Genomic DNA, 12,034 nt, shown 5'->3' on the forward strand with positions numbered 1-12,034 from the left:
GAGAGTGGACATCCTTGTCTAGTTCCTTGGCACACCCCTTCAAGTAAAGTGTTACCCACACTGTTAATGGCTTTAATCTTTAATCATTTACATCTTGCAATCACACATATAACGACCATAGGCACTTTGCAGCCCCCAACACAAAAACCTGGTAAAGTTACAACAGTGGCATTGGGCTAAAATCAAATTACAACTAAATACCTAAATATTCTACATCACAACACGTTGGAAACGTTTGTGTACATTGGACATCTCGTGTTTAGAAACCGTCGCAGTTAATTACTTTGTCATTTTGGTCAAGAAGTGTCGGCTAAATGCAATGTAATTACAATACACAAACGCGTGTGAAGAAACTTAAGTTACCTTTGCCAGTACAACGCTGTTTGTGAGCTTGTTCCTGTAAGGTCCCTTTCTTTCGCCTTATCTTTTTGCATTGCTTTATTCCTTTTTCTTTATCGTATTTGTAGATCGTCTCTGTCCTGCCGAAATAATAAATTAAGAGCTTTGGAAGTCGCGCCTCTGTGAAGTTGCCTCTGGCAACCGACAGCGTCTCCTACCATCATGGCCGACCGGCCCAGACTCCGCCCAAATCGGCACGTGACTCCTCACTCTCAATTAGTCAGGAAGTCCCGTATTTTCAGCATAATTAATTTGTCACGTACGGGACCCCATCCCGTTTTTTGACTGCTACGCTGATCTAACCAGTGACTGAACAGGCTTGTTAGACTTCATGTGGTGCCACAAGAACCAAGAGGCAGATAACATAAAAAAATCCTGCAAGAGCGATTTGAGAAATCATACAGAGGAGACTGCTATGGCAATGCTCTCGCGGTACTTTGATGTCGTCCAATCACAGTGGAGGAGGGGCGGGACAAATATCACAACAACCAACCGGCACATCGTTCAATGACTGATAAACAAAGCAGAAGTATCATAGCAACCAAAGTGCTTAGTTGAAAAAAAGCTGGCAATTGTTTATGTTATCAGACTTACATGTATGTGTATTTTTTATTTATTGCAAGAAAACCACATTAATACTTTGTGGTCATGTGTTTAAATTGTGTGATGTTATGGATAACAATACTCAAATTTGCTAAATAAAGAGTTGAACTGTTACCTGTCTCCTGACACGCTTTTTAGCAGGACAGTTGTGGATGAACATTAACCTAAATCTGTAAATCAATCATGCAGTCAGAAACACAAAATAATATTTTTGGCAGAGATTTTGTGTCTTTGCATAATTCAGCCTGAGGGTGGCGCTCTAGTGTTGCTTGTCAGGCTCTATATAGAAAGCCATCTTATAGGCTACACATTATATTCTAATATAATGATATTTGAATGTTACTTTCAAATGATATGATTTGTGAAAAATATGAGATGAAAACATAATCAAATAACTGAGTACATGAGGAACTTGGTTATTAAACTAAATCATTTATTAATTTATGAATTTATTTATTTTGTGTGTGTGGCCAAAGGAGGCCAATGTCCTTTCAGCTGGCACTCTTAACAAACAATTTACCTATAAAAATAAAGTCCTCTATGATTGTTCATCATTACTGTTGGCATGTTGGCTAGAAATGATGATGTAGAGTCAATACAGGCCTCAGATCAAACGATAAAAGAAGTATTTGAGGTGTGAAGATGACTATGCATATCTGATCTGGGTTAACTTACTGGGGATTTAATGTTAGATATGTAATGGTGAAATATTTTATGCACATCAGTGTAAATTTGGTGACATTCAGTTTTGTGAGGATTATCTTTCACATGCAACCCAAGAGTAATCTTCATGTCTGCAGTAGATTTGCATTGCACTTCACACCTCACACACATTCCTGATCTTTTTTTAACAGAGGATATGGTTTGGTTTCAAAAAGGAAATAAGAGGTTGCTAAGATGGTTGCTATGGGTTGTGGACAGTTTCAGTCAGCAGAGTAAGGTTTTATTAAATTAATTTACATACTTAAAAAAAAATGCAGCATGAAGTTCCTTTGATCACATTTTGAGTGATTTAATCAGTTATTAATTTGTTATGTTCTGTAATTATAATAATCTGAATTCATTTTATGTTTGTAAGATCAAAGTAATATTCATGTAAGTGTCAGGATTCTGCCGGAGTCTTGTTGGGTTTTAATATCTAGTTCAGTATGGCAGGGTTCTGACAGTACAATGTTTTGTGTGGGAAAACGTGGTCTTAGTATTGTTATATTAGACCACGTTTTTGCCGTGTCTCGTCACTTTTACCCCGCTCCCTTGTCATCCTCCTCTTTATTGTTTAACCCATGTCACCTGTCGTCCTCATTAGTTCTCCCCTATTTAAAGTCCTTTGCTGCGTCCGAAACCGCCTACTACATACTATATAGTACGCGAAAAGCAGTAGGCGAGGCGAGTAGTATGTCCGAATACATAGTATTCGAAAAACAGTATGCAAAAAGTACCCGGATGACCTACTACTTCCGGTTAGATTTTGCAGTGTGCATACCATAGATATAAAGGCTAGATGGCTCAAGGCGGAGTCCCTAACGGCATCACCTGGCGGCCATCTTAGGACAGGGCGCTCGCTCACTCGTAGCATTGAGTTTAATGGTGCAGGTACTTTTAAATGACCATAACTTGCTCAATTTTCTACCGATTTTCAAACGGTTTGGGTTTTTACAAACGTTATTAACGTGGCTATAATTCTGGATGCTTTAACATGTTTCATGAATTTATTTTTTATTTTTAGTATAGGTATGCAGTGTCATAGGTACATCTTTGACGTTTATAACAAACCAAACCGTTTGAAAATCGGTAAAAAATTAAGCAAGTTATGGTCATTTAAAAGTACCTGCATCATTAAAACTCAATGCTACGAGTGAGCGAGCGCCCTGTTCTAAGATGGCCGCCAAAATGCGGACGTTGCACTCAATTGGCCAGCAGCGCGGACGAGCCATCTAGCCTTTATATCTATGGTGCATACGATGGACGCTTCACTATCCCATGATGCCCCGGGAGAGGAGTTATCCAACGAAGAAGACGAGGCATGCGGTTGTTTTCGCGCTGAAATGACATGACGTGATGACGACGTATGTCACGTGATGTAGCAACATGGCGGATGTAGTACGTCCGAATCTCATTCATACTACCGGGATTCATACTATACAGTACCTACTGTTTTAATGCCAAGTAAGTAGGTACTTCATCTAATTCAGTACCTACTATACAGTATGCGGTTTCGGACGCAGCCCTTGTGTTTGATGTTCTTTACACGTGCGTTTGTTTCTCTCCTGTTCCAGTCCTGTTTCCTGTGAGTTAAATCAAATAGTATTTTTGTGCATTGTGTAATCTTGTCTTGTTTATGGTGTAGTTTAGTGTATATATATATCTTGTCTAGTTCAGTGTCAGTTTAGAGTCTTGTTCATATTGTTCTGTTTTACCCCCTCGTGGGTTTTTGTTTTCTTGTTTATTTGTTAAATAAATTATCTGTTATCCTCATCTGCTGTCTGCGTCTGGGTTCATCTGGTACCAAACCCTAACAGTAAGGTGTCCTTTGCACAGAATATTGTGTTTTTTTCTTGTCATGATGACCTTAGTAATAACACAAAACATGTTTTTTGATCTGTATAAAATTCAGCAGCACTTCTAAAACAAAACTACCAGGACCTTTAGTTTAGTAAGGGAATGCATAGCACAGCGGCTTGTGAAATGACTAAACAGAAAAGAGCATTTCACTTCCTGTTGAAAACAGAGTTTCTAAAATGTTTGGTAATAAGTGCTGATGGGTGTTTGCATTTACATTTTTGCATTTGGCAGACGCTTTTATCCAAAGTGATTTACAGTGCAAAAATAGTAAATGGTTTATGCTTTCAATAACTTTGGCCCAATGATGTTTCATGTAAGCAAAATGGATGCTATGGCCTGTAAACAGATTCTGTTCATTTAAACAAAGAGCAAAGTAAGGTTTTATTAAATTAATTTCCCTGTGTTTATCTGTGTAAAAGGGGCAGTGATCAATGGCAAGATTTGGGTCTGTTTGTTAAATGCATGTTGACCTTTTATTAATGTGATACAACAGAGGAGAGCGTTGAATTCAAACCGAGTTCATTTGTTTCCTGTTAAAAATCTATCAACCAGCCATGTTAACCATCCATACAGTATAAGAGACAGGTTGACCATGAACAAAAATACTGTCAGTGGTATTGATGTATATGATAATGAGGAAATGAACATGATCTAATGTAAGCCCATTTTTAAAAAAAGTACAGGTCAGCATATATGGAAGTGGATTGAAATATTGCAGTATTGTTGAACTTTGTTTTTCTCACAGGTAAATGAAACATACCAAAATCCTGGAAAATGTAGTAGGCCTATACTCAGATTTGTTATTTGAAACTTTCCAGTCAGGATTTAAAAAACCCATAGACTATAATGAATCTGCCCTATTGAAAGTTAAATAACCTGGAAATGCTGTGGCTCCAGTCGTTTTATATCTTAGCTCAGCATTTAATATTACACTTTAGCCCATTAAAATTCATTTAGTCCCATTATTTCCACAATTTATTTAAAAACTTGGAGTAGACATTAAACATTGCCCATAACTGCTGTGGTTGTAGCTACCCAGTCTCACAAAGTTTCGTGATATAGCCACGTTTTTTTTATTCTCTTTTCGTGCTAATATCACAAATTTTCGCGTTTTTTCGTGATCGTATAACGAATTCCTGTTTTCGTGTGATTATCACGTATTGGTTACTCAACTGCTTTTCCTATTTTTAACCCATTGTTGCTTCAGTTTAGGGTTAGATTTGGTGCTTGCATTAGAATGTCACTTTATATATTGGTTTATACTATTTTTCTGTTTTATTTTTTTATATGTCGCCTGGCGTTGGGGTTAGAGTTGGGTTTGGGTAGGGATGACATTTTTTTGTAAATCTAACCCTAAACCGAAGCGACAATGGTAACAAAATATGAAAAAAAAAACAGTTGAGTAACCAATACGTGATAAAATACGTGACTATATAACGAAATTTCGTGAGACTGGGCTGGGTTATTGTTAGATTGATTGTTCGGATAAAACATTTACAAAATAGAAACAACACAATACAAATATATTAGCAAACACTAACTTTTATTTTCTACAGCCCTTTAAATGTTCAAAATAAACGTACTATACTTGAAAACACTCAAATTAAACATGCAAATTAAGGATTGAAATTTACAGTCAGTCAACATTCCAAACAACATCTGAGTATTGGAGAGCTTACATGTTACCACACAGGCTTTCATAACCCTATTTTTGGGGAAAAAAATCTGTGCCGTTCACCTCCCTCGGATCGGTACATGTATAAGCCATGCTTGAACAAAGTGTTCTCATGGATCAGACAATCATAGATAACAGAATTGAGGATTCACGTCAGTGAAAAGTAAGTTTCAACTGAAAGAAAAAAAATTCAAACAGTAATAATAATGAACAGCACTGACTGTATTGAGTGTATTGGATTTTTCATCAAGTAGATCCTTTCATTATGAACTGAAGTGTTTCTCATGAACATAAAGACTCAGATGACACAGATTGTTTGTACAGTGAAGGTCATGAATAGTTATTACTGTCAGTCATTTGTTAATCATCTCTTTTCTCTCTATTCATGTACAGTGTTCAGAACCCTGATGTCTAGACTTGCCTTCAATCAAACGTGAGACATATAAATGTTTACCACAGCAAATACAGTACAGGATAGTACTTGCATAAAAGAAAATAAATCATCTAAGTGTCTGTAGTTTTACGTTGTCAGTATCAAAAACATGTAATGAAATTCTGGTCTTGTTTTCCATATGAAAGAAAAAATAAGATTCAGTTCCTCTACCCACCAGTGTTACTGATATACAGACAAATGATCTGATTCTTTGGAGGTTTAAAGGTAAAATTCCTCCTTGGTATTAAACTCTTATCAACCTAATTGACTACAGAGAAAAAAAGCTTACAAGAATCCATCACAATCAGTACAATATATACTTAAAGCTCCCGTTCTTCCTGTGATGTTGAAGCTTTGCTTGTGTTTATAGCTTGCAATATAACATGTATTCATGTATTAGCAGAGCCGTTTGAGCCAAAGCTGGTAACTGACGTATTCCTGTGGGCGGAGTTTAGTCAACGAACTGTTTTACTGACGTCATTAAAGAAGGAAATAGAGGGTTGTAGTCCAAACCGGCCGTTTGTTGTAGGCTTTGAAAGAGGAATTCTATTGAAGAAAATATATCGCCTGGCAGTGAACTTTGAGCTTTATCATTTTACAGCTATTATTTATGCTATTATAGCAACATTACACAATAGGGTTTAAAAAATGGCATCAGGAAGAACGTGACCTTTAAGATATATAATATAACTGTTTAGCCTCACTCGGTAAGGAAAAATCAGGATTACAAAGTAAACAGTGAAAGTGTTGTGTTTGCCAATACAAAAACCTGAGTGTGAATGTGTTACTTATTGTGTCACTAGGGGGCTTCAGTGACGTCATCTGCAACAGGAGAACAGTCAGCACCAACATCTTCATCTACTGCCAGCCACACAGATAAAATACATACATTGTTGTGCTTGATTATGCAACAGAAGCCCTTAATAAAACAGAAACGGTGAACAAATTTAGTGAACAGAAATACATTTAAAAGTTTTAAAACGACAAACTTTAACATACTGAATAATGGTAATATTTTTTCTTTTGAGGGTTTTAGAGAAGTTTCTGTGTTTGGTCTTCATCATTGATTATTGATTATTTAATATAACAGTGAGGTACACTTTTAAAAATGAAGGTGCTACAAAAGGTTGTGAAGCATTGTGAATGTTATGTTTAAAATGATCACATTAGCCACACCTTATGACATTTTTGTTCTCAGGGTTTATTTAAGGACACTTTCAAATTAGAGTGACGCAACTCAGCCTCCTTCAGAGAGGTCACGTGACTGCTTGATTTGTACAGTGCAGCATTATCACTGATCCACAGACAAACTGAGTGCAGAATAGACAAACGTCAACATGTCGGATTGTTTGTTAGGCCTACTCTTCAGTTTTTCATTGCTCCTGGCTGGTAAGATGTATTTTATTGCTTACACATTACAGATTGATTTGTCAAATGCACGTTTCACTTTTATCGCCATGCAAACTATTATTATTATTATTTGCAAACGGTGATGAGTAATATTATGCAGCATGTTTATCCTGTAAGGGTGTTGTTTTGGATGCTGTGCATGTGTGTATTTTAACAGCTCAGTAGGGGCCGCTGAGTCTCTTGCGTCTGAAGGAAAACGTTGCGCATCTCTTTTATTGTCTCCCGTGAGCGCATTTAAAACACATATCTATGTGTGTCGCTGTTTTATCAGTAACTTATAAATCATAAAAAAGAATAACAACTAAACGTTATTCTGTTTAAAAGTCTATGGTGGTGGAGTGAGTGTTTTTTAAAGTCTGTGGGTTTTGGGTGCGGCTTTCATTTAACGGACCATGATCCTCAACTTCCAACAGCCTTCTCTCAACTTTATTTTCAGATATTGATAAACTCCACAATAATATAAATACATACATATATATATATATATATTGATAAACTTTATAACGTATTTTGTTCTTTTCCTCGTGCACGATTAATGCACGTATTATGTTATGAACACTTTCGGTTTCGTTCATTCACCGGAAACGCATAAAAACACAAATTTAGGCTACAGAAAAACACTTCAATGTCTTAATTGCTGACATATTTATCTTTAAAAACCCATAATTTATATACAGAACAAAAGAATATGTAAAATTTGTTGCATTTTTGTATTGCAACAACGCTGTTCGACCGACCAAAGACCGGAATTGGCAGATTTTACACATGATCCGCCGGACCGCTAACCTGTCATTGTAATGTACATTGCATGTAAAAGACTGCTTTTGTTGAAGTGTTTGAGTTCTCTGTTGTTTAATTTAGGGTGACCATACGTGCAATTTTTCCCGGAAGCGTCCTGTCCATGATTTCGGTGCGTCTTCCGGTCGTATTTGTTGACCGCATACGCCATTCAGTTAAAAAAAAATAAGGCATACAATCGTAGTTTCATTCTTACCTTAAGTTAAAATGTAACGGTTGCGTTTCTGAAATAACAAAAATACTCTATGACGTATGCGGTAGTGATGGTCGTTTTCGAAGCACTGCTTCATGAGGCTTCGAAACATTTACGAATCTTTTGTTTCGAATCAGTGGTTCGGAGCTTGTTTCAAACTGGCCCAAGTAACATTTTAGCAAACGAGGCTTCATTACTGTTTCGAAACGTTTCGAAAATCCGATGGTTCACCACTAGGGGGAGTTGATCACATGAACAGTGTCTAATATGTTAAGGTGAACTCGGGTCAGTTTTATTATGAAAGTTCATAAAACATTTATCCTTCTGACTAATAACACTGCCATTTTGTCTACTTTTTGTTTATAGACAGATTTAATGACAAAAATGTGCATAATTAAAAAGGTATTTAGTTTTAATGATTTGTTTGCCCTAAATAAAACTAAAAACACATAATATTAATGAAGTTAATTTTTTACATATTGTAATACAAATCTTGCTATTACTTTGTTTAAAAAAAGTGTAAAATGTTTGGACATATCTGCTTTTACACTATTTTGACCAGCAGGGGTCGCCAGCGTGTATGGTGTTTCGAACTGCTTCGAAAAACTGAATCAATTTTCGAAGCAATTGGTTCAATTGATTCGAAGCTTCGAAACGCTTCATTTCTCCCATCACTAGTATACGGTCGAAAAATACGACTTCCTGTTTCTCTACCTCCCAGCGACTCCTCAGGGTCTTAAAGCTCGTTACTTGCCTTGCGCACATGCGCAGTTTTTAAACTAAAAGACACGAGATGGACTTTCTATTTATCTAGAATGACGGTTACCGGTATATAATGCACTGCATGTTGTTTGCTTATTTTGTATGATCAATCCAAGTCTAAACGGCATATTAACTACGAACTATGCTTTTACAGCTGTCCAACTGATATTTGGACATTAGTTTGAGATCTGTTCAAATAAAACGAGAAAATGGAATTTAATGCAGTTTGGGTGAAAGTACAATGTTTAATCATTTCTTAAAAATAAAAATAAAATAAAAAAATTGTTTAAGAAAAGTGAATTTTTGTTTGTAGCCTATGCTGTCAATTGTAGTTCTTAAAAAGAAAATCAGTATCAGCAGGTCACACATACATAAAAATCTGTCAAGAAAATTGCAGTCGGTTCATCTCTACTTTAAGAATAAAGATTTAACATTGCTGATAGTAGTTACGAAACAGATAATGTTTACATGAGATGAACTATTTACTGAATGCATAAGGTATGTATAAGTAGAAAGTGTGTAGCTTTACATGAGCCCAGTGTCCAAAAAACAAGAGATAGAGTGGGAGCCCAGCTAGAAATAAAAAGTTCTAAGAACGTTCCCTGAAAGTTCCCGAATGTTCCCAAAAACATTCTGCCAACGTTAAAAGCGGCCAGTTTTTTTAAGTTCTAGGAACGTTTCTGTTGTCTGAACGTTAGAGTAATGTTACATTTTACCATTTTTAAACGTTATGACAATGTCATGTTTTAATGTTCACACAATGTTTAAAACAACAGCTGTTTATTATATTGACTTGTTTGACTGTTATGTAAATGATAGAGAAACATTGCATTTTATTATTTTAGAAAACATTATTTCTGAATGTTCAGTAAATATATTGCTGTAGAAAACTCAATTCACTTACTAGGTTTAGATGTTGATGTTTGTTTCATTTTAAGTCACCCTTATTGTGATTAGTGTTTGTTTTAGTTGGTCTCTTGACACTTGACTTTTTGCCTGCTAGTTTTTTCTGGTTGTGTTAACTTTGTGTTAATGCACCACATTTGTTATGAACATGGCAAGTTAATAGTGTTATTCTGCGGTTGTTGGTACATAATGGTAAAGATCATCACCTAATTCATTTACTAATCAAAAGTTTATTTTCTGTCAAAAATGTAAATGAGATCCAGCACTTTCACAGCAGTTTGTCATTAAGGAGTTTTAGAAACTTTGGACAAAAAATATCCGCTATATAATTGGAATGCACAAACATCAAGAATCAGACTATGAATCTCAATCATGGTGACAATTAAATGAAAAACTTCATGCTGCAATGCATGCTGGGTATTAACAAATTACAAATCTCATTCAGGACTCCCAGCATGCACTGCAGCATGGATAAATAAGGATTTTTTTAGCAATTTTAATTGTCACCATGGTTGAGATTCATAGTCTGATTCTTGATGTTTGTGCATCCCAACTGTACAGCGGATATTTTTTGTCCAAAGTTTCTAAAACTCCTTAATGACAAACTGCTGTGAAAGAGTTGGATCTAATATACATTATTGGCAGAAAATAAACTTTTGATTAGTAAATGAATTAGGTGATGATCTTTACCATTATGTACCAACAACCACAGAAATACACTATTAACTTTTCAAAACAAATGTGGTGCATTAACACAAAGTTAACACAACCAAGAAAAAACTAGCAGGCAAAAAGTCAAGTGTCAAGAGACCAACTAAAACAAACACTAATCACAATAAGGGTGACTTAAAATGAAACAAAACATCAACATCTAAACCTAGTAAGTGAATTGTGTTTTCTACAGCAATATATTTACTGAACATTCAGAAATAATGTTTTCTAAATAAAATGCAATGTTTCTCTATCATTTACATAACAATTAAACAAGTCAATATAATAAACAGCTGTTGTTTTAAACATTGTTTGAACATTAAAACATGACATTGTCATAACGTTTAAAAATGGTAAAATGTAACATTACTCTAACGTTCAGACAACAGAAACGTTCCTAGAACTTAAAAAAAACTGGCCGCTTTTAACGTTGGCAGAATGTTTTTGGGAACATTCGGGAACTTTCAGGGAACGTTCTTAGAACTTTTTATTTCTAGCTGGGAGAGGGGGTGGTGGCATTGTTTTATGGGCTGGTTTTTGATCTGATTACGATATCTGTGAAGAAGAGAAGATTAACAAACAGAATGAACACATTGACAATTTTTTAACAATCTTTACTGATCATTTGATGAACTAACACATTTAGGGGCAGTTTCCTGGACAGGGTTTACATTAATCCAGTATTAGGCCTTAGTTATATTAGGACATTTAAGTAGTTTTTACAAATAAACCTTACAAAAAAACAAAAAAAACAATACTGGTGTGCATCTTGATAGAACACTGATGTAGGCTATGTTAAGATATGTCTGTGCAAGATGTTTTTATATTAAAGGTAGGGTTTCAGTAGAAAAGTTTGCTGTTCTCCCTGTTTACAGACAGGAGGTGAGCGCGCGTGAATGTATAGTGTCTGCGTGGACTCGCTCGGTGGGCATTCAAATTACGCTTACACTGAAAAAAATTATTCATTGAATTTAATCAATTTTTTTAGCTTACACTGGAAAAAATTATTCATTGAATTTAATAATTTTTTTTAGATAAGTGGTTGCAATCAATGTTGCAATCAATTTATTTAGGCTACATTTAAACAAAAAAGATTAGTAAAGTAAAATAAAATATAAAACTTTTGTTAAAATGTAGCTTAAATAACTTGATTGCAACCACTTACCTTAAAAAAGTTGATTAAATTCAATGAATAATTTTTTTCAGTGTACGTATGAGGGACAAAAAAAGGAAACGTCCGTTCGGACCGAAATCTATGATTGGTTGAATATTTTTGGTCTTACGCCTTTCACAGATTACATAAATTTCTACAAATACATTTAAACAACTTAACAGTGATTGCTATCAGGATGTGAGGAGACTTTTGCAGCATAACTAAAATGTTTCTGGATCAAATCTGTTACCCTACCTTTAAGACAGGTTAAACATGCATTTAAGTCTGGGACTATGATAAGACCTGTCTGGGAAACCACCCCTTAATGAGCCATTTAAAATTAATCATATGACCCCTTTATACTGATATGCTGACATTTAGTAAAACCTTAGATAATCTCAGACAGGCTTCAGTTACCATTAGCTTATC

General features: G+C 35.3%; 1 protein-coding gene and 1 long non-coding RNA gene across 2 annotated transcripts in view; one reads left to right on the forward strand and one right to left on the reverse strand.

Moving 5' to 3' along the window:
* Window positions 1–5,088: 5,088 nt before the first annotated feature.
* LOC141363019 (uncharacterized) lies at window positions 5,089–9,606 on the reverse strand. The gene is made up of 2 exons (XR_012368530.1): window positions 8,077–9,606; window positions 5,089–6,591 (listed from the first exon to the last, which is right to left on the reverse strand). It is a non-coding gene; the product is annotated as an uncharacterized lncRNA (long non-coding RNA).
* Window positions 6,906–12,034, forward strand: part of LOC129453364 (uncharacterized) — a 38,303-nt gene continuing 33,174 nt past the window's right edge. The window contains exon 1 of the mRNA XM_073865450.1: window positions 6,906–7,061. Within this exon, the coding sequence (XP_073721551.1) occupies window positions 7,010–7,061 (52 nt within the window). The 5' untranslated portion in view covers window positions 6,906–7,009. The remainder of the gene's footprint in view (window positions 7,062–12,034) is intronic.

The sequence above is a fragment of the Misgurnus anguillicaudatus genome, unplaced genomic scaffold (genome assembly GCF_027580225.2).
Source record: "Misgurnus anguillicaudatus unplaced genomic scaffold, ASM2758022v2 HiC_scaffold_31, whole genome shotgun sequence".
NCBI lineage: Eukaryota > Metazoa > Chordata > Actinopteri > Cypriniformes > Cobitidae > Misgurnus > Misgurnus anguillicaudatus.